Source organism: Suncus etruscus, chromosome 10 (genome assembly GCF_024139225.1).
Source record: "Suncus etruscus isolate mSunEtr1 chromosome 10, mSunEtr1.pri.cur, whole genome shotgun sequence".
NCBI classification, from domain to species: Eukaryota; Metazoa; Chordata; class Mammalia; order Eulipotyphla; family Soricidae; genus Suncus; species Suncus etruscus.
This window is the reverse complement of record NC_064857.1, coordinates 38,288,746-38,310,264: the sequence shown is the minus strand read 5'-3', so window position 1 is coordinate 38,310,264 and position 21,519 is coordinate 38,288,746. Positions and strand designations below refer to the sequence as shown.

Here is a 21,519-nt window from a genome sequence, read left to right as displayed (position 1 = left end):
TCACTATGGTCCCTTCCCCTTTAGTTTTTCATCTATTGATGCACTTATTCACCTTAGAATTGTCACACAAGGGGCGGGAGAGATAGCATAGAGGTAAAGCGTTTGCTTTGCATGCAGAAGGTCGGTGGTTTGAATGCTGGCATCCCATATGTTCCCATGAGCCTGCCAGGGGCGATTTCTGAGTGTAGAGCCAGGAGTAACCCCTGAGTGCGACCGGGTGTGACCCCCCCCCCAAAAAAAAAAAAAAAAGAATTGTCACTCAAAAGGCTTCTTCAGGGGCCGGGAAGGTGGCGCTAGAGATAAGGTGTCTGCCTTGTAAGCGCTACCAAGGAACGGACCGCGGTTCGATCCCCCGGCGTCCCATATGGTCCCCCCAAGCCAGGGGCGATTTCTGAGCACATAGCCAGGAGTAACCCCTGAGCATCAAACGGGTGTGGCCCAAAAACCAAAAAAAAAAAAAAAAAAAAAAAAAAAAAAAAAAAAAAAAAAAAGGCTTCTTCAAGTTCAGACTGTGTAGTCTATGGACTTTTGTTTTGTTTTGGGTTTTTTTTTTTTTTGGGTCACACCCGGTGACGCTCAGGGGTTACTCCTGCCTCTGCACTCAAGTTGTTCCAGGCAGGTTTGGGGGGACTATATGGGATGCTGGGAATTGAACCAGAGTCTGTGTGGGTTGGCCGTGTGCAAAGCAAATGCCCTACTGCTGTGCTATTGCTCCAGCCCCAGGCTGTATACTCTAGGCACTGGCTATGAGGAAGGGCTAGAGCCAGGTGTCTTTGGATGTGGGCTGTCAGAAGATAACACTCTCTATAGAGTGGAAGCAGTAAGGGTAACCTCTACAGGGTATCTGTACATCTTTTAAGCTGATGTTATGAAACAGATCGGTTCCTGAGCCTAGGAAAACCACCTCCCAAGTATGTTGGCTCTCTGAGCAGAAGGTTCATGGCTGAATAGGGAAGGGAGGCACAAAACCTGGGGCATTGTTTGTCTCTGCCCCCCACTAGTCCTTAGGAAAGATGAGCTTGTCTCATCCCTTCATGGTCACAGTCATGGGCAGTAGGCTGTGTTATGTTCTTCTAGGCCAGGGGTCTCAAACTCTATTTACCTGGGGGCTGCAGGAGGCAAAGTCGGGGTGATCCTTAAGTGCAAAGTCAGTAGTAAGCCTTGAACATTGAGGGGTGTGACCCAAACAACAAAACCAAACAAGAGATTCTTCTAGGGCAGGGCCACAAAATGTTGTACGGAGGGCCTCAAACGGCCCATGGGCTGCGAGTTTGAGACCCCTGTCCTAGGCAGAAGCCCAGAGCTTTATTCATATTTTGTACTTCTGGGCAGGGGTCCTGTCTTTACCATATTCTGCAGGGGTCTCAAACTCAATTTACCTGGGTGCTGCAGGAGGCAAAGTCAGGGTGATCCTTGAGTGCAAAGTCAGTAGTAAACCTTGAACATTGAGGGGTGTGACCCAAACAACTACAACAAAACAAAAGAAAAAAAGATTCCTCTAGTTGGGCCACAAAATGTTGTTCGGAGGGCCATTTGCCGTGAGTTTGAGACCCCTGAATTCTAAGGCATATCTTTCCATGCTGACACATGAGCCTCACCTCTTACTCCTTTGCAGATAGATGCCTTCTTTATTTTTATTACTGTATTTAAACACCATGGTATAAAAAATTGCTCATAATGCAATTTCTGTGGTATTCAATGTTCTAACACCATTTTCACCACCAGTGTAACATTCCCTCTATCATCATTGTCCACAGTTTCTACCCACCCCCCCAACCTAAGCTTTCCTTCTTGGCAGGTACAAGATAGTTTCTTTTTTGTTTTGTTTTGTTTTGGCTTTGTTTTGGTTTTTGGGTCACTCCTGACAGTGCTCAGGGGTTACTCCTGGCTCTGCGCTCAGAAATTGCCCCTGACAGGCACGGGGGGACCATATGGGATGCCGGGATTCAAACCACCTTCCTTCTGGATGTAAGGCAAACACCCTACCTCCATGCTATTTCTCCAGCCCCCACAAGATAGTTTCTTTTATATTGTTTGTTACAGCTAAATGGCTAATGAGATTACTAAAAAATATTTCAGTAAAAGAAAGTCAGGTCATTGAGGGTTTACTAAGCTATTTGTGGCTTGTTGAGCCTTCTGTATTTTTAGTTGTTGTTGAGATTAGTTGGCTTTCCCATTTAGGCTCCTACTAATGTGTCAGAATTGAGGAATTTGGAGGTGGTATGCAACTGCAAGCTCCAGGAATCCCAGGATCTGTTGAAATGGGTCTCTGAGCCTACATTTTCGGATGTGGATGTAGCTACTGTGGCTTTGAAAGTATGAGGGTGGGGGATGGGTAGACACCTGCCTCTATTCCAAGAAGACCAGTTTTTAGGTCAAAAGGTGATGTACCTAGAGATTTCATCATTTAGGTTTCTCTGCAGTGATTAGCTGTGAAGCAGTAAAATTGGGTCTCTGGCATGATGGTAGCTTGGGGTGTGGATGTAGTTTCTGTCGGGTGAGGATTTGGCCCTCCCCCTACCTGAGAGTACCTCCAGAGTGTTCAGCCAGAAACTGGTGTTCCCATGAACTTTTGTGACTTGGCTTGCATTTAGATAACTTCATAAGAAGCTCTTTCAGGGGCCGGAGTGGTAGCACAGCCATAGGGTGTTTGCCTTGCATGCAGCTGACCCAGGATGGACACAGGTTCAATATCCAGCATCCCATATGGGCCTCTGAGTCAGGAACGATAGATTCTGAGTGCAGCTAGGAGTAACCCCTGAGCGTCACCAGGTGTGTCCCAGGAAAACCCCCCTCAGCCTCCTGCAAAAAAAAAAAAAGAAGCTCTTTTAGGGACCCTTCCCCAGAAAGCTTGCGTAGGTTGAGTGCCCCAGCTTTTTGTTTTGGGGCCATACCCGGCAATACTCAAGATTTACTCCTGAGTCTGCATTCAGGAATTACTCCTGGCAATGCTTGGAAGACCCTATAGCAGGGGTCTCAAACTTGCAGCCCGCAGGCTGTTTGCAGCCCTCTGGACAACATTTTGTGGCCCTGCCCTAGAGGAATCTTGTTTTGTTTTAGTTGTTTGGGTCACACCCCCCAATGTTCAAGGCTTACTACTGACTTTGCACTCAAAGATCACCCCGACTTTGCCTCCTGCAGCCCCCAGGTAAATTGAATTTGAGATCCCTGCCATGTAGGATGCCAGGGATTGAATTTGGGTTAGCCACATGCAAGGCAAGTGTTTTCCTTACCCACTGTACAATCTATCGATCCAGCCCCAGCCTTTCTTTGCAGTGTCTACCAGTCTAGTGAATCAGTCTTCTTAGTAAGCCTGCCTCTTCCTGTATCTTCTGTGAATGTATTCCTCCTACTTTCCAAATGTGTCTCCTTCATAAACAATATCCCAAGCCAAGTCCTGAATTCTTTCTTTCTTTATTTTTTTTCTTGTTAGGTAAGGGCTTTCCTCACAGTGGGCCAGAGAAAAGTACTCAAAAATTTCTCTCTTCTCTCAGGATGCAAGAAGCCCGTGTCTGCCACCGGGAAGGAGATGGATTGGGCACAGATGGCATGCCACCGATGTCTGGTGTACCTGGGGGATTTGTGTAAGAGTTTCAGGCTTTAGTTTCATTCTCTTTCAGACTCTAATACAGTCATGCTCTTTTGATGGTGGGCACTCCTGTGTAGGAAGGACAGCCGGAGAACCAGGGCTCTGCTGGTGCTGCTTTCCTCCATGGCTGCTCTTTATTACTCTTGGAAATCAGGAGGAAGGAACATGACTTCAAGCTCTGAGAAAGTCAGAGTTAATAAAATTTCAGGGGCCGGAGAGATAGCACAGTGGTAGGGCATTTGTCTTGCATGCGGCTGACCTACAATGGACCTGGGTTTGATTCCCAGCATTTCATATGGTCCCCCGAGCCTGTCATGAGTGATACCTGAACACAGAGCCAGGAATATCCCCTGAGACCTGCCAGTATGGCCCAAAAACCAAAAAGAAAAGTAAAAAGACAATTTCAGACTAGGGCTAGGCTAGGGTAAAAGTATGTATAGCTGGTAGGGCTTTTGCCTTGCATGCAACTGACTCAGCTTTGTTACCCAGCATCCCATTATTGTTCCCGAGCACTGCCAGAAGTGATTCCTGAGTGCAGAGCCGGAAGTAAGCCCAAGAATAGCCAAAAAAAGTTTCATACTGGCACCACATAGTGATCCCTGAGTTCAAAGCCAAGAGTTAGTTATAAGTCCCCAAATAAAATTATTTTTCATCTGTTTGTTATTTTTTGGGGGCTAGGCTACATTCTTTGAGGACACTCCTGGCTCTGTGATGTTAGTTGCTACTGGTGTTTGGGGATATATGAGGTGCCGGAAATTAAGTGGGGTCAGCCACCTGTATAACACGTACCTTAATCCCTGTACCATTTCTCTGGCCCAGAGAGTTTTTTTTTTTCCCCAGAGAGTTCAATCTGATGTTATTCTCATTTTTTTTTTTTTTTTTGGTTTTTGGGCCACACCCGTTTGACGCTCAGGGGTTACTCCTGGCTATGTGCTCAGAAATCGCCCCTGGCTTGGGGGGACCATATGGGACGCCGGGGGATCGAACCGCGGTCCTTCCTTGGCTAGCGCTTGCAAGGCAGACACCTTACCTCCAGCGCCACCTACCCGGCCCCTATTCTCATTTTTTTGAGAATTTCTTTTATCTTCATTTCAAGTTACACCACAGGGAAGGATGTTTCTCAGCATGTAAATATGCTTGCTATATGCACTTGGTCTCTCATAGACAGTAGTTCCTCTTAGGGTTGTGGCTATAGGTATGGTATCATTTGCTGACTGCAGTCACTCCCTTTTTGTGTCTAAGCCCATTCTGGGCTCTCTTAGGTAATGGAAGGAGGGAGGGACAGTGGGAGGGAGGGAGGGAGGGAAGAAGGAAGGAAAGGAGGAAGGAAGGAAGGGAGGAAGGGAGGGAGAGAGAAGGAAGGGAAGGAAGGGAAGGAGAGGGGGAGGCAGGCAGACCAGGAGCAGTTAGTAATATCTTTCTGGGGTAGGGTAGTTGACTCTAGAAACAGTCTAAGTCATCATTGTAACCAGTTACATAAGCTGTAGCCCTCCCACATTGAAAGGAGCTAGAAGTGTCTTTAAAGACACTGAATATTATTTACACTTTTTCTTCGTTATTTTTGGGCTACACCCGCTGTGCTCAGGGTTTACTCTTGGCTCTGCCCTCAGGAATATGGTCCCTGGCAGGTTCAATAGACCATATAGGATGCCAGGGAATGAACCCAGGTTGACTATGTGCAAGGCCAGTGCCCCTACCTGCTGTTCTGTTGCTCCACTCCAGCCTCCATGTTGTTTTTATTTGAACCTCCCTTCAAAGAAGAACGAGTAATGCAGATAGCTGGATGTTTCCTAGCTCAGGTGTCTTCCTCCCAGGCTCGTGTTACAGCTTCTTGAGCAGGCTCCTAGGCAAGGAAAGGGTTTCCTGAGGCCTGGAGTCCTCATCTGTGTCTTCCTTTTCTCTTGCAGCACGATATCAGAATGAATTAGCTGGCGTAGACACAGAGCTACTAGCTGAGAGATTTTATTACCAAGCCCTGTCAGTTGCCCCCCAGATTGGTAAGTAGCTGATCTCAGCCCGGCATCCTTTTTCACAGGGCAGGCAGGCGGACAGCAGTGGAGAGTGCTGTTTAGTTGAGCGTGCTTGGCCCAGGGCCTCCTTCACCCACTTGCTCCTGCTCTGTCTTCATTGCTCCTCCTGCCCAGGACATGTCCTTGCAGATGTAGGGGGGCGCGGGGGAACTTTAGATGGGAAAGTCTGGAACTAAGTAAGAAGGAGACAGAGGAGGAGAAGAGATACAAGCTTCCCTGACCCAAGGGTCTCTGGAGATAGAGGGGACCCCAGACTTCTGTCCATTCAAGGGGCTATGTAAGAGAAAGAACAAGCCCCCTTTTTAGGAGAGCTGCGGAGGGAATGCTCGGTCAAAGAGGGCTTCACGGAGTGTGAGGGGCTGGCACCCGTGTTGCTGGCATCTTTGCAGGATAGTTGGCAGTGTTGGGATTGAAGTGAGAAGAGCTTAGTGGTTCCTTGTACTACTTAAAGACTGAAGCAGCCAGGAGACTCAGGCTTCTAATTCCCTGAGGACCCAACACTGCAGTCCTGGCACCTGGTGCTCAGCTTTGGTAGGCCTGCAAGTATTGAGTGACTTGTGACTGTGAGTCATCTTTTTTCCCCCAGGAATGCCCTTCAATCAGCTGGGCACCCTTGCAGGCAGCAAATACTATAATGTGGAAGCCATGTATTGTTACCTGCGCTGGTGAGTATCATCCTCAGCCCCACTGGCTCTTCCATGCCATCTCCACTTTGGTTGCCCCTTCCCCTCCACCACTCTCAAGCTTGTGGCTGAGGTAGCTGAAGAATACTGCAGTGGACAGACCTGTGGGGGTTTACTGACACAGCCCTACTGTTCCTCCTTCTACCCTCTGCAATCTGTGAGGCTCTACCCATCATGTCACAGGAAGAAATTGACTTTAGCTCCTCAAGTGTTAACAGAGCAGCCTCTGAAAAGAACTTTTGAGCAGTAGTTCATCTATGTCTAAATGGCCAGCAGTTGATCGTAGCAAGAGGAGATGACCTTAGAGTAGATCGCTGCTTCTTGGGTTCCCACACGTAGCTTTGGGGCTTCAGACATCCATTTATTTTGTTTGTTTGTTTTTTTGGACCATACCTGTTTAACACTCGGGTTCTCCTGGCTATGTGCTCAGAAATTGCTCCTGGCTTGAGGGGACCATATGGGACGCCGGGGGATTGAACTGCCGTCTGTCCTAGGCTAGTGCTTGCAAGGCAGACGTCTTACTTCTGTGCCACCGCTCCGGTCCCAAGACATCCATTGTTGATGAGACTTAGATCTTTGGGTCATCACAGCCAAGTAATGTGACGCTAGTTGATCCCCCAAATGCCAGTGATTGTGTTATGATAAGAAATAAGACTGAGGCCAGAGAGATAGCATAGCAGCAGGGCGTTCGTCTGGCAAGCAGCTGACCCAGGACAGATGGTGGTTCAAATCCTGGCATCCCATATGGTCCCTTGTGCCTTCCAGGAATGAATATTTTTTTTGCCAGGAACAATTTTTTTTTGGTTTTTGGGCCACACCTGGTGACGCTCAGGGGTTACTCCTGGCTATGTGCTCAGAAGTTGCTCCTGGCTTGGGGGACCATATGGGACACCTGGGGATCGAACTGAGGTCCGTCCAAGGTTAGCGCAGGCAAGGCAGGCACCTTACCTTTAGCGCCACCGCCCAGCCCGCCAGGAACAATTTTTGAGTGCAGAGCTAGGGACCAAATGGGATGCCAGGATTCGAACCACCATTGGTCCTGGATCTGACGCTTTTAAAGCAAACACCCTACCGCTGTGCTATCTCTTTGGCCTCTCTATTTTATTCTTGATTTTTTTGTTTGTCTTTTTTTGGTTTTGGGGTCACACCAAGTGGCACTCAGGGTTTACTCCTGGCTCTGCATTCAGAAATCCCTCCCAGCAGGCTCAGGGGACTATATGGGATGCCGAAATCAAACCGGTGTCTGTCCTGTGTTGGCCGCATGAAGACAAATGCCCTACTGTTGTGCTATCGCTCTGGCCCCTCTATTTTATTCTTGAATCTCATCAGGCAATGCTCTGGGCACCATATGTGCTTGTGTGTACTGCCAGCGATTGGCCCCATGCCTACCACATGCAAATATAAGAATCTGAGAACTAGGGGCCAGAGAGAGAGTACTACAGCAGGTAAGGCATTTGCCTTGCCATCAGCCAACTCGGAGTTTGTTGCCTGGCATCCTGTAATGTCCCGTATGCCCACCAGGAGCGATTCCTGAGCCAGGTGTGGCTCTAAAACAAAATCAAATAGAATCTGGGTAATTTACTTGCACATGGTTGACTATTTGCCAGGAGTGATCCCTGAGCACAGCTGGATGTAGGCCTCTCCCTCATACCCTCCCCACCCTCAAAAAAGGGCAGGGGAGATAGGAATCTGCAAATCTCCTAGACCTGGAACCTGGTAACTTGGCATGGCTAATCCTCTTGCCCAGATTGAAGAGGGAGAGAGAGGAATGCAAAGTAGACCTTCGCAGTGGAAGGAATATCAGCTCGTTTGTGTCACCACAGACATTTTCTTTTTGCTGACCACTCTTTTTTATCTTTTGAAAGAGAGGAGAGAGTTGTTTGTGTACTGGGGTGCTCAGGAACTACTCCTGGCTACACTCAGGGATAGGGATCACTCCTGGTGGGGTTCGATGGGCCATATGGGGTGCTTGGATCTAACTCAGGTTGGCTGTTTGCATGACAAGCACCCACACACACACAGTGTACTATCACTGCAGCCCATCATTGCTTTTTATTAAGATTATTTGGGAACTTAAGAGTGTGACTAGGATGGTTCCAGATTTGTTTCCTACTATGGCATGACCAAATCATTTGTGATAATGAGTGTGGTGAGGATTTTCTGAAGTACATATTGTAGAGAATCTGTGCTGTTAAATCCTTCGTTAGGTGTTTGTGAATCCACAAATAGTCCCCAGAATGAGAAATTACTTCCCACCCCCTTGTCCCCTTTCGGGGGGAGATCTGGGTAATATTTATCCGCAGCAAATAATAATCCACACAGACAAGAAGGTTAGGGTGTAAAAGATTGGAGAGAGAGAGAGAGAGGGAGGGAGAGGGAGAGGGAGAGGGAGAGGGGGGAGAGGGGGGAGAGGGAGACCTCTTGCAGCCTGCAACCAGCTCTCGCAAAAGGACTCCTCTTCCCTGTCCATCAAGCTATTTATTGCCAACTCCACAGCGCCCCCACCTGGTCTAGGTGGGGCAATAGTCATAGAACAATCCTAAGGAAATATTTTTATATACAATTCCAAGAATAATTTATGGAAAATTTTTTATATACTACACATATTATGTAAATGTCCTTGTGCACAGGAAATGCTTGTTGAGTGCTACCTTTTCTTTTTTTTGTTTTTGTTTTTGTTCTTTCGGGCCACACCCATTTGATGCTCAGGGGTTACTCCTGGCTAAGCGCTAGAAATTGCCCCTGGCTTGCGGGGACCATATGGGATGCAGGGGGATCGAACCACGGTCCTTCCTTGGCTAGCGCTTGCAAGGCAGACACCTTCCCTCTAGCGTCACCTTGCCGGCCCCGAGTGCTACCTTTTCTAAATGCTCTGTACTACATAGCTTTTTTTTTTTTTTTTTTTTTTTTTTTTAAGGCACACGGTTATCTAAGGCAGTGTTTTTCAACCACTGTGCTGCGGCACACTGTGGGAAAAATTCCAATTTCACAAATAGACCGATCATTAGATTATTTCATAATAAACTAATTATAAAATAATTTATTTGTTTACTAATCAAGAGAATTTATATATAGGCACAGAGTTTAATCTTTTTTTTAACATTTTTTAACGGTGGTGTGCCTTGTGATTTTTTTTTTCCATGAAAAAAAGTGTGCCTTTGCACAAAAAGGTTGAAAAACACTGATCTAGGGCTCTAAGTGAGGGCCTGAGAAGTGGGCATTCTGCCTCTCAGCCCAATTTCTGGCCCCAAGTGCTGTTGTAGAGATGGAGGATGGGCTAGCATAGAGCACAGTGGGAGAGCACTTGGAAGGTGCTGAGTTTAATCCCAGCATCACATAAAAAGGGTAGTTAAGATGGGGCCGGGCGGTGGCGCTGGAGGTAAAGTGCCTGCCTTGCCTGCGCTAGCCTAGGACGGACCGCGGTTCGATCCCCAGCGTCCCATATGGTCCCCCAAGAAGCCAGGAGCAACTTCTGAGCGCATAGCATAGCCAGGAGTAACCCCTGAGCATCACAGGGTGTGGCCCAAAAAACAAAAAACAAAAAACAAAACAAAAAAAAAGGGTAGTTAAGATAATTAGGTGTCAGAGAGATAGGAGAGGCTGAAGATTACCTTGCGTGCAGCTGAATCCCTGACACCAAAGAGGGATCCTTGCCAGGAGTGATGTGATCCCCGAGTATTACAGAGCTAGGAGTAATCCCTGAGCACGGCTGATGGTGGCCCCTGAAACAAAACAAAATGATAAAGAAATAGTAACTAAAGAATCTAAAAATTAATTAAAAAAAAAAAAAGATAGTGCCTATAGTACAGCAGGTAGAGCTCATACCTGGAATTAGTCTGACCTGCTTTCAATTCTCAGTTCCACTGAGCATCACTGAGTGTAGCCCTGGAGATCCCCAGCACTGATGGTTTGCCCCAGTGTCTTGGGTACTGCAGGATCCAAATAGCATCACATCCTCAGGCCAGCACTGAACCATGACAGAGAATTGCCAGTGGGACTCCCAGACTGGCTAAGTACTGCTTAGAAGCTCCTGCTAAAATACGTAACAGATGGAGGAGGATGGTGGCCAGAGAGATAGAACAGCACGTAGGTCACTTGCCTTGTACACTTCCAACTTGGATTTGATCCCCAACACCATATATATGGTCCCCTGAGCTTTGCCAGAGTGATCACTGATCATCGCTGGGTGTGTTCTTTCCCCCCAAAATACTAAATGGGCCAGAGAGATGGTACAGCCAGCAGGACACTTGCCTTCCAAATGTCTGCTTGGGTTCTATTCTTGTCATCCCACGTGGTCCCCCAAACTTTCCAGGAGTGATTTCTGAGTGCAGAGTGAGGAGTAAGCCCTCCACATAGCCAAATGTGGCCCAGTTCTCCACCCCACCCCCCAAAATTGACAGTGGGGATGGTGAGCAAATTAACTTTGTGATAGTAGGATTGTCCTGTTTCAAGATGGAGATACCTTTTGGGGGAGAGGGTGAATTGCTGGAGCCCCATCCAGTGGTGCTCCAGGGCTGTTACTGGCAGAGGAGTGAGTGACCCTTTTTTTATTCCTAGGTGCTAGGAATTGAAACTGGGTCTTTGGGATGTAAGGCAATGCCTTAACCCCATGCTATCTCTCCAGCCCCAAAGACATTGTCTTTATTCTTGTGTAACTCTGGACTTTAGTGTGTATGGGGTGGGGTTGGGGAATCAGGTGTCCCTGGAAGGCAGTACAGGACAGGAGCTCTGTCTTTAACTGGTAAAGCTACTCCCAAATTCCCTGGCAGAGGCCACCTTTCCTTTACTTCTCCCTAGAGATTGAGTTGCCTTCCCCAACCCACCCCTGTGTCTCCTGTAGTATCCAGTCAGAAGTGTCCTTTGAGGGGGCCTACGGGAACCTCAAGCGGCTATACGATAAGGCAGCCAGAATGTACCACCAGATGAAGAAGTGTGAGATGCGGAGACTGTCCCCCAGCAGGAAGCGGTGAGCAGGCCCAAGAGGCCGGGGCCCCTTTCTTAGGGGCACAGGACACCCATAACATAGCAGCCATTCCCCACTGTGTTAATCCTTCTCATTTCAGATGTAAAGACATTAAGAGGTTGCTGGTGAATTTTATGTATCTGCAAAGTCTGTTGCAGCCCAAAAGCAGGTGAGTGGAAGGGGGACCAAGAACCATGTGAGCCACATCTGTGGTGGCATCACCATCCCGTCTGCCTTCCACTTGGATGATGTTCAGATAAGTAACTTGCTTGACTACTGAGTCCTCGGCACCTGCTCCCAGCTGTGTCCTCTGGGAGATGCTCGTGATGGGCTGCCCAGAGGCCTCTTTCCCTGCTAGCTCATCTGCCTGCACTCAGTCCCCTGCTGCTCACACCGAGGCCTCCTGAGCCAGCGTTTTTCTCTTAACCCTCAATTGCAAGGCTCCGTCTGCCTTTCTCAGCCCGGTGCTGACCTGTGACTTCTGCCCTTCCTAGCTCTGTGGACTCTGAGCTGACCGCGCTCTGCCAGTCTGTCCTGGAAGACTTCAACCTCTGTCTGTTCTACCTGCCCTCCTCCCCCAACCTCAGCCTGGCCAGCGAGGAGGAAGAAGACTATGAAAGTGGCTACGCTTTCCTCCCTGATCTCCTCATCTTCCAGATGCTCATCATCTGCCTCATGGGGGTGTACAGCCTCAAGAGAGCAGGTAGCAGAAACTAACTTCTTCAGCTGTGGGGAGGGTAAAGGACAAGGGTCCCATTCTCCCAGCTTTGCTCCCCTCTATCCACCCCTTTTTAGCTAGATCAGGCCTAGTTGAGACCTTGCTAGGCAGTGCAGGTAGTCCTTTAGAGACTCTGGAGAGCTTCCTGAAAGAAGTATATGTGAAGCAGGCTTTGAAGGGGGAAAGATGAAATTGGCAGTACTGGGTGTGGGGTACTTGGGGTGTGAAGACCTCGATGCTGAGGGGAGGAGACGGTATGAGAGGATCCGCTTCCAGGAGGAAGCACTGGGTGAGCTGGCACATCTAGACTATAGGATGGATAAATAGTGGAAAAACCTGAGAGACCTTTGCCCTTTGAAGCAGCTTGGTTAGATACTGAGCAGGTGAGATAGGGTTGCGCTTGCTGGCCCTTCCTCCTCTTTGGGCCACGGCCCTTGATGCTGCTTTCCTGGCTCTAGGCTCCAAGCAGTACAGCGCAGCCATTGCCTTCACCCTGGCCCTCTTCTCCCACCTCGTCAATCACGTGAACATCCGACTGCAGGCAGAGCTAGAGGAGGGCGAGAACCCTGTGCCGGCGTTCCAGAGTGATGGCACTGGTACGGCATGGCGAGGGCTGGGTGTGGGCTGGACACAAGTGGGCCAAGGAACACACAGGCCAGGCCTGCCCCTACGCTCCTGTGAGTCCATCATGCCTCCCCCCCCTTCCCCAGATGAAGCAGAGCCCAGGGAGCCGTTGGAGAAGCAGGAGGAGCCAGGCCCTGAGCCACCCACTGGCCCTCCAGAGGGGGAGGGCAGAAAAGGCCGCAAGTTCTCCCGCCTCTCCTGCCTCCGCCGCCGCCGCCATCCGCCCAAAGCAGGCGACGACAGTGACCTGAGTGAAGGCTTCGAGTCGGACTCCAGCCCTGACTCAGCAAGGGCCAGTGAGGGCTCAGACAGTGGCTCTGACAAGAGTCTCGAAGGTGGGGGAACAGCCTTTGATGCTGAGACAGACTCGGAAATGAACAGCCAAGAGTCTCGGTCTGACTTGGAAGATATGGAGGACGAAGAGGGAACGCGGTCCCCAGCTTCAGAACCTCCTCGGGCCCAGTCGGAAGCCCCTGAGGTCCTCAATGGCCCCCTGGCGCCCAGTGAGGCAAACCTTACCAGCAATTTACAAGCCATGTCCACACAGATGTTCCAGACCAAGCGCTGCTTTCGGTTGGCTCCCACCTTCAGCAACCTGCTTCTCCAGCCCGCCACTGAGCCCCACACCTCAGATGGCCACAAGCCCTGTGTCAATGGGGACGTGGATAAGCCCTTGGAGCCAGGTATTCATTCCTGGGTGCTGAGCTGGGAGAGCAGATGGTTTCCTCTGCACAACTTACCCCTTCCCAGGGTCCCTTCCTAAGATCTCCCTCTCCTGCTGTGTCCTCGTGGCCTGCAACTTCCACCTTCCTGCCCACTCTGGGGACTTAGGACTCTTCCTGCATACAGCAGCCACTACTGCTTACTCTCCTAGGTCCTGCCAGGAGTCCCTACCAGCTCTGGGGGCGGGGGGGTCTTCCTCTCAAAGAGAGCCTTGTCCATCCAGCATGTGTCTGCTGAGCCATAGTTGCTTTCACTGCTGTCCTGTGTACAAGTTGCCACCCTGTTCTAATGCACTGCTGTCCTTTACCACAAGCTCCTATGCACACTAATGCACTGGAGCCCACTCCCGAGCTCAGTTCTTTTTCTTGGGGGTGGGGTGGAGGCATATCTGGCTATGCTCAGGACTTAACTCCTGGCTCTCTGCTGAGGGATTACTCCTGGCTATGCTCAGGTATCATTCCTGGTGGACTCTTATGTACTAGTAAATGAATCTGAGTTGTCTACATACAGAGAACATCCAAATCCATTGAATTATCGCTTTAGCCTCAACCTTCTTAGTTCATTATTTATTTCCTTATTTAGTTAGTTTTTGGGCCATACCCGGTGATGCTCAGTGGTTACTCCTGCCTATGAGCTCAGAAATCGCTCCTGGCTTGGGGGACTATATGGGACACTGGGGATCGAACCCAGGTCCTGGGTTAGCACATGTAAGGCAGACGCCCTACCGCTTGCTACACCGCGCCTGCTCCTCATTTTTTTTTTTTTTTTTGGATCATAACCGGCAGCACTTAGGGGTTACTCCTGGCTCTATGCTCAGAAAGCACTCCTGGCAGGCTCAGGGGACCATATGGGATGCCGGGATTCGAACCACCATCCTTCTGCATTTAAGGCAAACGCTTTACCGCTGTGCTATCTCTGGCCCCTATTTTTTTATTTTTTTGCTTTTTGGGTCACACCTGGCAGCGCTCAGGGGTCACTCCTGGCTCTGTGTCAGAAATCACCCCCGGCAGGCTCGGGGGACCTTATAGGATGCCGGAATTCGAACCACCGTCCTTCTGCATGCAAGGCAATCACCATAACTCAACGCTACCTCTCCAGCCCCTCATTTTTTATTTTTAAATATTAGCAATGGTCGGGGGTTACTCCTGGCCCTGCACTCAAGAATTACTTTTGGTGGTGACCATATGGGATGTCAGTGATTGAACTCACATCCGCTGTGTGCAAGGCAACAAGTACACTGACTGCTATACTATCAATCTGGCCCACAAGCTTTTTTTTCTTAAGTTGTTTTGGGCCTCACCCTGCTGTGCTTAAAGGTGACTCCTAGATCATTGATCAGGGATCACTCCTGGTAGGGCTCGGGGGACCTTGGGAGATTTTACCCAAGTCAGCCATGTATAGGGCAAGAGACTTCCCTGCTGTACTCTCTATGGCCCAAAAGATTTAGTTTAGGGCCGGAGAGGTAGCACAGCAGTAGGATGTTTGCCTTGTACGCAGCTGATTCAGGACAAATGGTGGTTCGAATCCTGGCATCCCATATGATCCCCCTTGCTTGCCAGGAGCAATTTCTGAGTGCCGAGCCAGGAGTAACCCCTGAGCGCTGCTAGGTATGCCTACCCCACCCCCACCCCCCAAAAAAAATTCTAGTTTAGAGGTCTGTGTCTCTGGGGCCAGAGAGATAGCATGGAGGTAAGGCATTTGCCGTTATGCAGAAGGACAGTGGTTCAAACCCGGCATCCCATCTGGTCCCCCAAGCCTGCCAGGAGCGATTTCTGATTGTAGAGCCAGGAGTGACCCCTGAATGCTGCCAGGTATGACCCAGAAACCAAAAAAAAAAGGTCTATATCTCTAGTCCTACTCTCGTCTTGGCCTGAATGCCTCTTTCTGCTGGGCTGGCAGACAGAGGGCAGCTGTGCTCTTGAGTGTCAAGTCTATTTGGTACCAGAACTCTTCAGAAGTGTTTGGGGTGGGGGCAGAGTGTGCCCCTCCCTCAGCTCTGTTCTCCCCACCCAGCCTCTGAAGAGGGCTCCGAGTCCGAAGGAAGCGAGTCGAGTGGGCGCTCATGTCGAAATGAGCGCAGCATCCAAGAGAAGCTGCAGGTGCTGGTGGCGGAGGGCCTGCTCCCAGCTGTGAAAGTCTTCCTGGACTGGCTACGGACCAACCCGGACCTCATAGTTGTGTGTGCACAGGTGCGTGCCTGCTGCATCAGGGCTGGAACCCTGTGTGTGCCTGACTGGGCAGTGACATCTCCTTTGTTTGCGCTCTGGTACCAAAAGCTGGACTCCTTCCTAGTTCTCTTGTCTCCTGCTTTTTTGTTTTTATTTATTTGGGGGGGGGGGCACCTTTGCTAGTATTCAGGGGCTCATACTCCTGGTCTCACCTGGTCTCATTCTGGCCTCATGCTCAGGATCATGTGATTCAGGATGGACTTTAGGGCACCCGCATCCAAAACCTGTGAGCTGCCTGCACTGCCTATCTTTAAGGAGGTGCTGGGGAGACTGGAGAGCAGGGTCAGAGCCATGAACGACCCCTGAGCACTGAGCCTCAGATCCCACAGGTCTGCACAGAGCTCCCAGTCCCTTCAGTCTGGCTGAGCCCCTGGTCCTCTCTCTCCAGAGCTCACAGAGTCTGTGGAACCGCCTGTCTGTGCTGCTGAACCTGCTGCCCACTGCTGGGGAGCTCCAAGAGTCCGGTGAGTCCCTCTGAGCCCATCCCTTTCCTCCCCACCAGGGTACAGCTTCTCTGCTTTCTGCTGTGCTTGTCAGTACTGACTGTCCCCTTTGGGGCTCTCCCTCCCTTCTCCCCCTGTTCCTCAGCACCACCCCCTCAGGCTTTACCTGGCCTGCATCCACATGTCTCTTCCTTGCTCTCCGTTGTCCTCCGGGGCTCCCACTGAATGGTGGCCACATGTGTCTCTCTCACCTCAGGCTTGTCCCTGTGCCCTGAGGTCCAGGATCTTCTGGCAGGTTGTGAACTGCCTGACCTCGCCTCTAGTCTGCTGCTCCCGGAGGACCTGGCACTTCGCAACTTGCCTCCCCTCCGGGCTGCCCACAAGCACTTCCACTTTGACACAGACCGGCCCCTGCTCAGCGCTTTGGAGGAGGTGAGGCTGCGCATGCATGCGTGTGTGTACATACATGTCTAGAGAAGGTGAGACCATGCATATGTGCATGCAGAGGAGGTGGAGGTGAGGAGGCCCTGCGAATATCATGCCTGTGTGTGTAGGGTGGTGACCACATACCTTGTGTGTGCACTGGTCCAGGCAGGGTGGGTCCAGGTCAGTGGTGGGGCTGTGGCTTCCTGAGCTCTCCCACTAGTGGAGCTACTGCAGATTCAGTACTTACTGTGTGGTGCTGGGACCTGGAATATCCGAGCCATGTACTCTGCCACCAAGCTCATTCCCTGGCCCTAGTCCCTCTTTGAGCCCTGGGGCAGGATGTTCTGCAGCTGCTGGTGACAGGTCTCTGCTCTTCTACCCTTCTTGCTGTTTTAGTTTGGTTTGGGGGGGCCACACTCAGCTGTGCTCAGAGGTTACTCCTGGCTCTGAACTCAGGGATCACTCAGGGCCAGGGGACCATATAGGATTCTGGGAATTGAGCCTGGGTTGACTGTATGCACGGCAAGTGCCCTACCCTGTATATTATCGCTTCTACATCTCTCTCTCCTCTCTCTTCTCTCTCCCCTCTCTCTCTCCTCTCTCTCTCCTCTCTCTCTCTCTACTCTCCCCTCCCTCTCTCCTCTCCCCTCCCTCTCTCCTCTCTCTCCTCTCTCTCCTCTCTCTTCTCTCTCCTCTTTCTCTTCTTTCTCTCCTCTATCTCTCTCTCCTCTCTCTCTCCCCCTCCCTTTCTTTCTCTCTCTCCCTCTCTCCTTTTGCACGGTTTTGGGGCCATACCTGCTGGTACTCAGGAATTGCTTCTGGGAAATTACTCTTGACAGGCTCAGGGGACCATATGGGATGCCACAGATCGAACCCAGGTTGGCTGTGTGCAAGGCTCCACCCACTTTTCTGTCTCTCTGGCCTTGCAACCATTCTTGCTTTTGAGTAATAAACAACAGGAACCATTAAAGCTTTAAAATACGGGTGGGGAGGTGTTTGGCAGGTGTAGTGGGAGCCAGGTTTGGAGTTACACATACATTACTCAGGCTAGTTCTGGCAGTGCTTGAAGACTGCAATTTGGGGGTCCCTTGGGGCCAGCAGTACATGAGGCTAGCAACTTCCTTGCTTTATTCCCTTCTGGCCAATGGCTTTGAAATCTCTCTTCATTTATTTTTCCCTTTTGCAAAAGGGAATTTTTTGCAGTGTTGGATATGAACCCAGGTCTTGTACATATGAGGCAAGCACTGTGCCTTGAGTTCCACCTCAGCCCTATCCTCTCTTTGCTCTGATCTCTGAGCTACCCTGAGCAGGTTAGATCTGGACAGGCACTGCTTCCAACATGCTGCAGAAACTTTGCTCTTGAATCTGTAACCATGTGGGACCTCTGGGGGCAGCAGAGGGAAGCTGGACACACGGGCCACACACCCTGCATCTCACCTCCATACACATACTTCCTGTTGGTTCCTCTCCAGATGGGGCATTTCCATTTAGTAGTGTTGTATATATACGAGGGTGCAAGTAAGATTTTCGTTGTTGGACCCTAAGACCCAGTATAGTGGTAAGGAGCTTGCCTTACACGTGGCTGAGCTGGGTTCAATCCTCAGCACTCCATAGGGTCTCTGAACACTGCTGTGCATGGCCTCAGAACAAAAATAACTAGTATAGGGGTAAGCCATTTGCCTTGCAAACAACAACAAAAAAGATTGCTTTACATCATTCCATGGCCAGACCCCAGGTCTCCTGCCATTCGGGCTTTTGTACCATCCCACAGTCCTAATACTCCCTCCCAATAGTGCTTACACTCCCCCCAGCTCAGTACTGGCATCCTTCAAGCATGTGCTTACACCTTTCTTGTCACCTAGGGGCAGCCATTTCTGTCCCCTGATGGGTGATAAGGGGGTAGCAGTGGGGGCTCAGTAGCAGGGCTGTCTAATGGGCCCTCAGCAATCCTCAGCTTGGCTGGGCTCCTCTGTCTCCCCAGTCAGTCGTGCGAATCTGCTGCATCCGCAGCTTTGGGCATTTCGTCGCCCGCCTGCAAGGCAGCATCCTGCAGTTCAGCCCGGAGGTGGGCATTTTCGTCAGCATCGGCCAGTCGGAGCAGGAGACCCTGCTGCAGCAGGCCCAGGCCCAGTTCCGCATGGTGAGTCTGACCCGCCCTCCAGCCTGTCTTTCAGGCTCAAGATCGCTGAAAACCGTTTTCGGGGCCAAGGAGACGGTGCAGTGGGAGGGTACTTGCTTTCATACGACCACCGTGGTCTCGGATTTTGGCACCACATAGGGTCCTTTTGAGTCCCACCTCCCTTCTCTTTACCCCCCAATGTTCTTGGTCTTGTTTTTGCTCCTGTGCCACTCTGGGCAGTGCTGGGGTACCTCTGAGCTGTCAGCCTGGATTTCGTCAAGGTCAGTGTCACCAACTCTTCACCCTAGCCTTTTCCTTGACTTTCCTCTTAGGCACAGGAGGAAGCTCGGCGGAACAGGCTGATGCGGGACATGGCTCAGTTGCGGCTCCAGGTAGGGGCGGCATAGCCTGCTCTGCTCTGCACATGCATGCTGTCCAGCTCTCTCTCTTCCTCCCCTTCTCGCTCTCACTTCCCCACTCCCCTTTTTTCTCTCATTCTCCAGTGGAGGGCTGTACCTCATACCAGGCAAGTTCCTTGTCCTCCTACCATCTCCTGGCACCACTTAGTCCTCAACTGTCTCCCTCAGTCCCTTCATCTGCCTCCCTCTCTACCTTTCCCTCTCCTTAACCCTTGTTCCATTTCCTTGCCTCTGGTGCCTGCCCTTGGCACCAGTGCCATCCCTGCAGTGGTACCCATTTCCGCCTTTTCTCCTTTTGCTAGCTTGAGGTCTCTCAGCTGGAAGGGAGCCTGCAGCAGCCCAAGGCCCAGACAGCAATGTCCCCCTACCTCGTCCCTGACACCCAGGCCCTCTGCCACCATCTGCCTATCATTAGACAATTGGCCACTAGTGGACGCTTCATCGTCATCATCCCGAGGACAGGTGAGCCTCTCGAGCATGTGGAGAGATAGCTAGCATGACTGACCGATGCTGGCCCTTCTTTGGGGGCCCGTCAGTCCTTGTTAAGGCTCTGATTTGGTTGGGCTCTGGCTCACCAAGCAGCAGAGAACACACAAGTGTGAGCCCCAGGCCAATGCTGGGGATTTGCTGAGCCCCCCTCCTGTACACAGAGCTGAGTACTGCCCCTGTTCTGCTTCTGCCTCAGTGATTGATGGCTTGGATCTGCTCAAGAAGGAGCACCCGGGGGCCCGAGATGGGATACGCTACCTAGAGGCTGAGTTTAAGAAAGGAAACAGGTGAGTCCCTGGCCTGCGACCCACAGGTGAGACTCAGGGAGACCACAGGGATCCAACCTCTCGCCTTACTGCCCCTTGAGAGCAGCCTCACTGGGAGGAGGTTTTCAGACCCCACTCCAGGCTGGGGCGGGGGTGCTGCTTTAGGGTCAGAGCAGGTGACCTTTCCAAAGCAAAAATTCCTCACAAACCAGTAGGTTCAGATACCAAGGCTCAGCCAGCCCTTCCTGTGGCCTCTGGGCCGGAAAAGGTCACAGTGCGGGTGAGGGAGTGGGGAAGCTCTCCTGTGCATCAGGCAAGGCAGGAAGCTGTACAAAGCCTGTTTGGCCTCCAAGAGCTGGAGCCGGACTGAAAAAGCATCTGCTGCTACCTCTCCCTTCAGTCTTCCCAGGGGCCCCACAAAGCCTCCTGGAACTCTGGGCCCCTGTTTGTTGCACAGTGGGCTGCTTTGCCGGGGGTACTGGCTCCCCACTGCACTGCCTCACACCACTTCCGGCTCCTTTACAGGTACATTCGCTGCCAGAAAGAAGTGGGGAAGAGCTTTGAGCGGCATAAACTGAAGAAGCAGGATGCAGACGCCTGGTGAGTGCATCTACCTTCAGCCCCTCGCGGCCCTGCCTCATGTTGGTTCTGGCTCCTCCCACACACATCCACAGTCACCTCCAGGCTGCCACCTGTCTGCTAATCTCCTGGCACTTTGGGTGGCTGGTGCAGACAGGGCAGATGCTGACTGACCCTTCCCACCCCAGGGCTCTCTATAAGATCCTGGATAGCTGCAAACAGCTGACTCTGGCCCAGGGGGCAGGTGAGGAGGATCCCAGTGGCATGGTCACCATTGTCACAGGTCTTCCACTGGACAACCCCAGCGTGCTCTCAGGCCCCATGCAGGTGGGTTGGGACCGGGTGAGGGGATGGAGCCCTTCAGGGCCCGAGTTCTAGCCTTACACTTTTCCTACCTTTCTGCCACAGGCAGCCTTGCAGGCTGCTGCACACGCCAGTGTGGACATCAAGAATGTCCTGGACTTGTACAAGCAGTGGAAGGAGATGGGCTGAGACTGAACCCCCAGGCCCTGCCGTGGGGCTGACTCCAGATCTCTCCTGCCCTTCCTGGCGTCCAGGACAACACCGTCGTCACCCCACATGCAGACTCATGCACGCGCTGGCAGGGAAGATACCCGGCGCACAGGCGGGGAGGGCACAGGAGCACAGGGAGGGCAGGGACCGCTGCCAGGATGCAGGAAGGAGGAAAGTGTTCTAACGAGCATCCAGCCTCCTGCCTCCACTGCCCTGTTGTCCCCGCAGCAGGAGGGACCCAGGGCTGAGGCAACAGGTCCTTGTTACCAGGAGGCGAATGGGGCCAGGGCATGGAGCCTCTGCGCCCCAGGAGAATCCGCTTATGCCAGGAGTCTGCAGCAGGTTCTCTGCAGCCACTTCTCCAGGACCCCCATCGTCCTCACAGCTCCTTGTTGAGGGATGGGCCACCTTTGAGCTTGGGAATCAGAGGAGGGGCCAAGCTTGCCACCTTGCCTGCTGCAGGTGAACCCCTGCTGTCCCACATCACCTCATGTCCCTCACAGTATCTTGGCGGGCGGGGACAGGCTCCAAGGGTGGGTGGGGGCAGTCTGGCCCGTGGACCTGCGACTTCAGTCACTGCTTCCCGTGGGCTATTGTGCTGGATGGGGGTGCTGGGCAGAGAAGATGGGATGTACTCTCCCTTACTGTCCAACTTGGCAGCAGAAGGGAGAGGCTCTTTGAAACTGCTGGGGTAAGTGGGCTCGTCC

At 51.5% G+C, this 21,519-nt stretch overlaps 1 protein-coding gene across 1 annotated transcript in view; it reads left to right on the top strand.

Moving 5' to 3' along the window:
• The window catches only part of SMG5 (SMG5 nonsense mediated mRNA decay factor), a 29,934-nt gene extending 8,415 nt beyond the window's left edge, over positions 1-21,519 (top strand). Inside the window, exons 5-22 of the mRNA XM_049782210.1 lie at positions 3,495-3,584; positions 5,497-5,586; positions 6,206-6,284; positions 11,143-11,268; positions 11,366-11,434; positions 11,760-11,968; positions 12,442-12,579; positions 12,694-13,290; positions 15,344-15,519; positions 15,947-16,022; positions 16,258-16,433; positions 18,409-18,567; positions 18,879-18,938; positions 19,268-19,427; positions 19,651-19,741; positions 20,246-20,320; positions 20,488-20,626; positions 20,708-21,519. Of these exons, the coding sequence (XP_049638167.1) occupies positions 3,495-3,584; positions 5,497-5,586; positions 6,206-6,284; positions 11,143-11,268; positions 11,366-11,434; positions 11,760-11,968; positions 12,442-12,579; positions 12,694-13,290; positions 15,344-15,519; positions 15,947-16,022; positions 16,258-16,433; positions 18,409-18,567; positions 18,879-18,938; positions 19,268-19,427; positions 19,651-19,741; positions 20,246-20,320; positions 20,488-20,626; positions 20,708-20,791 (2,594 nt within the window). The 3' untranslated portion in view covers positions 20,792-21,519. The remainder of the gene's footprint in view (positions 1-3,494; positions 3,585-5,496; positions 5,587-6,205; positions 6,285-11,142; positions 11,269-11,365; positions 11,435-11,759; positions 11,969-12,441; positions 12,580-12,693; positions 13,291-15,343; positions 15,520-15,946; positions 16,023-16,257; positions 16,434-18,408; positions 18,568-18,878; positions 18,939-19,267; positions 19,428-19,650; positions 19,742-20,245; positions 20,321-20,487; positions 20,627-20,707) is intronic.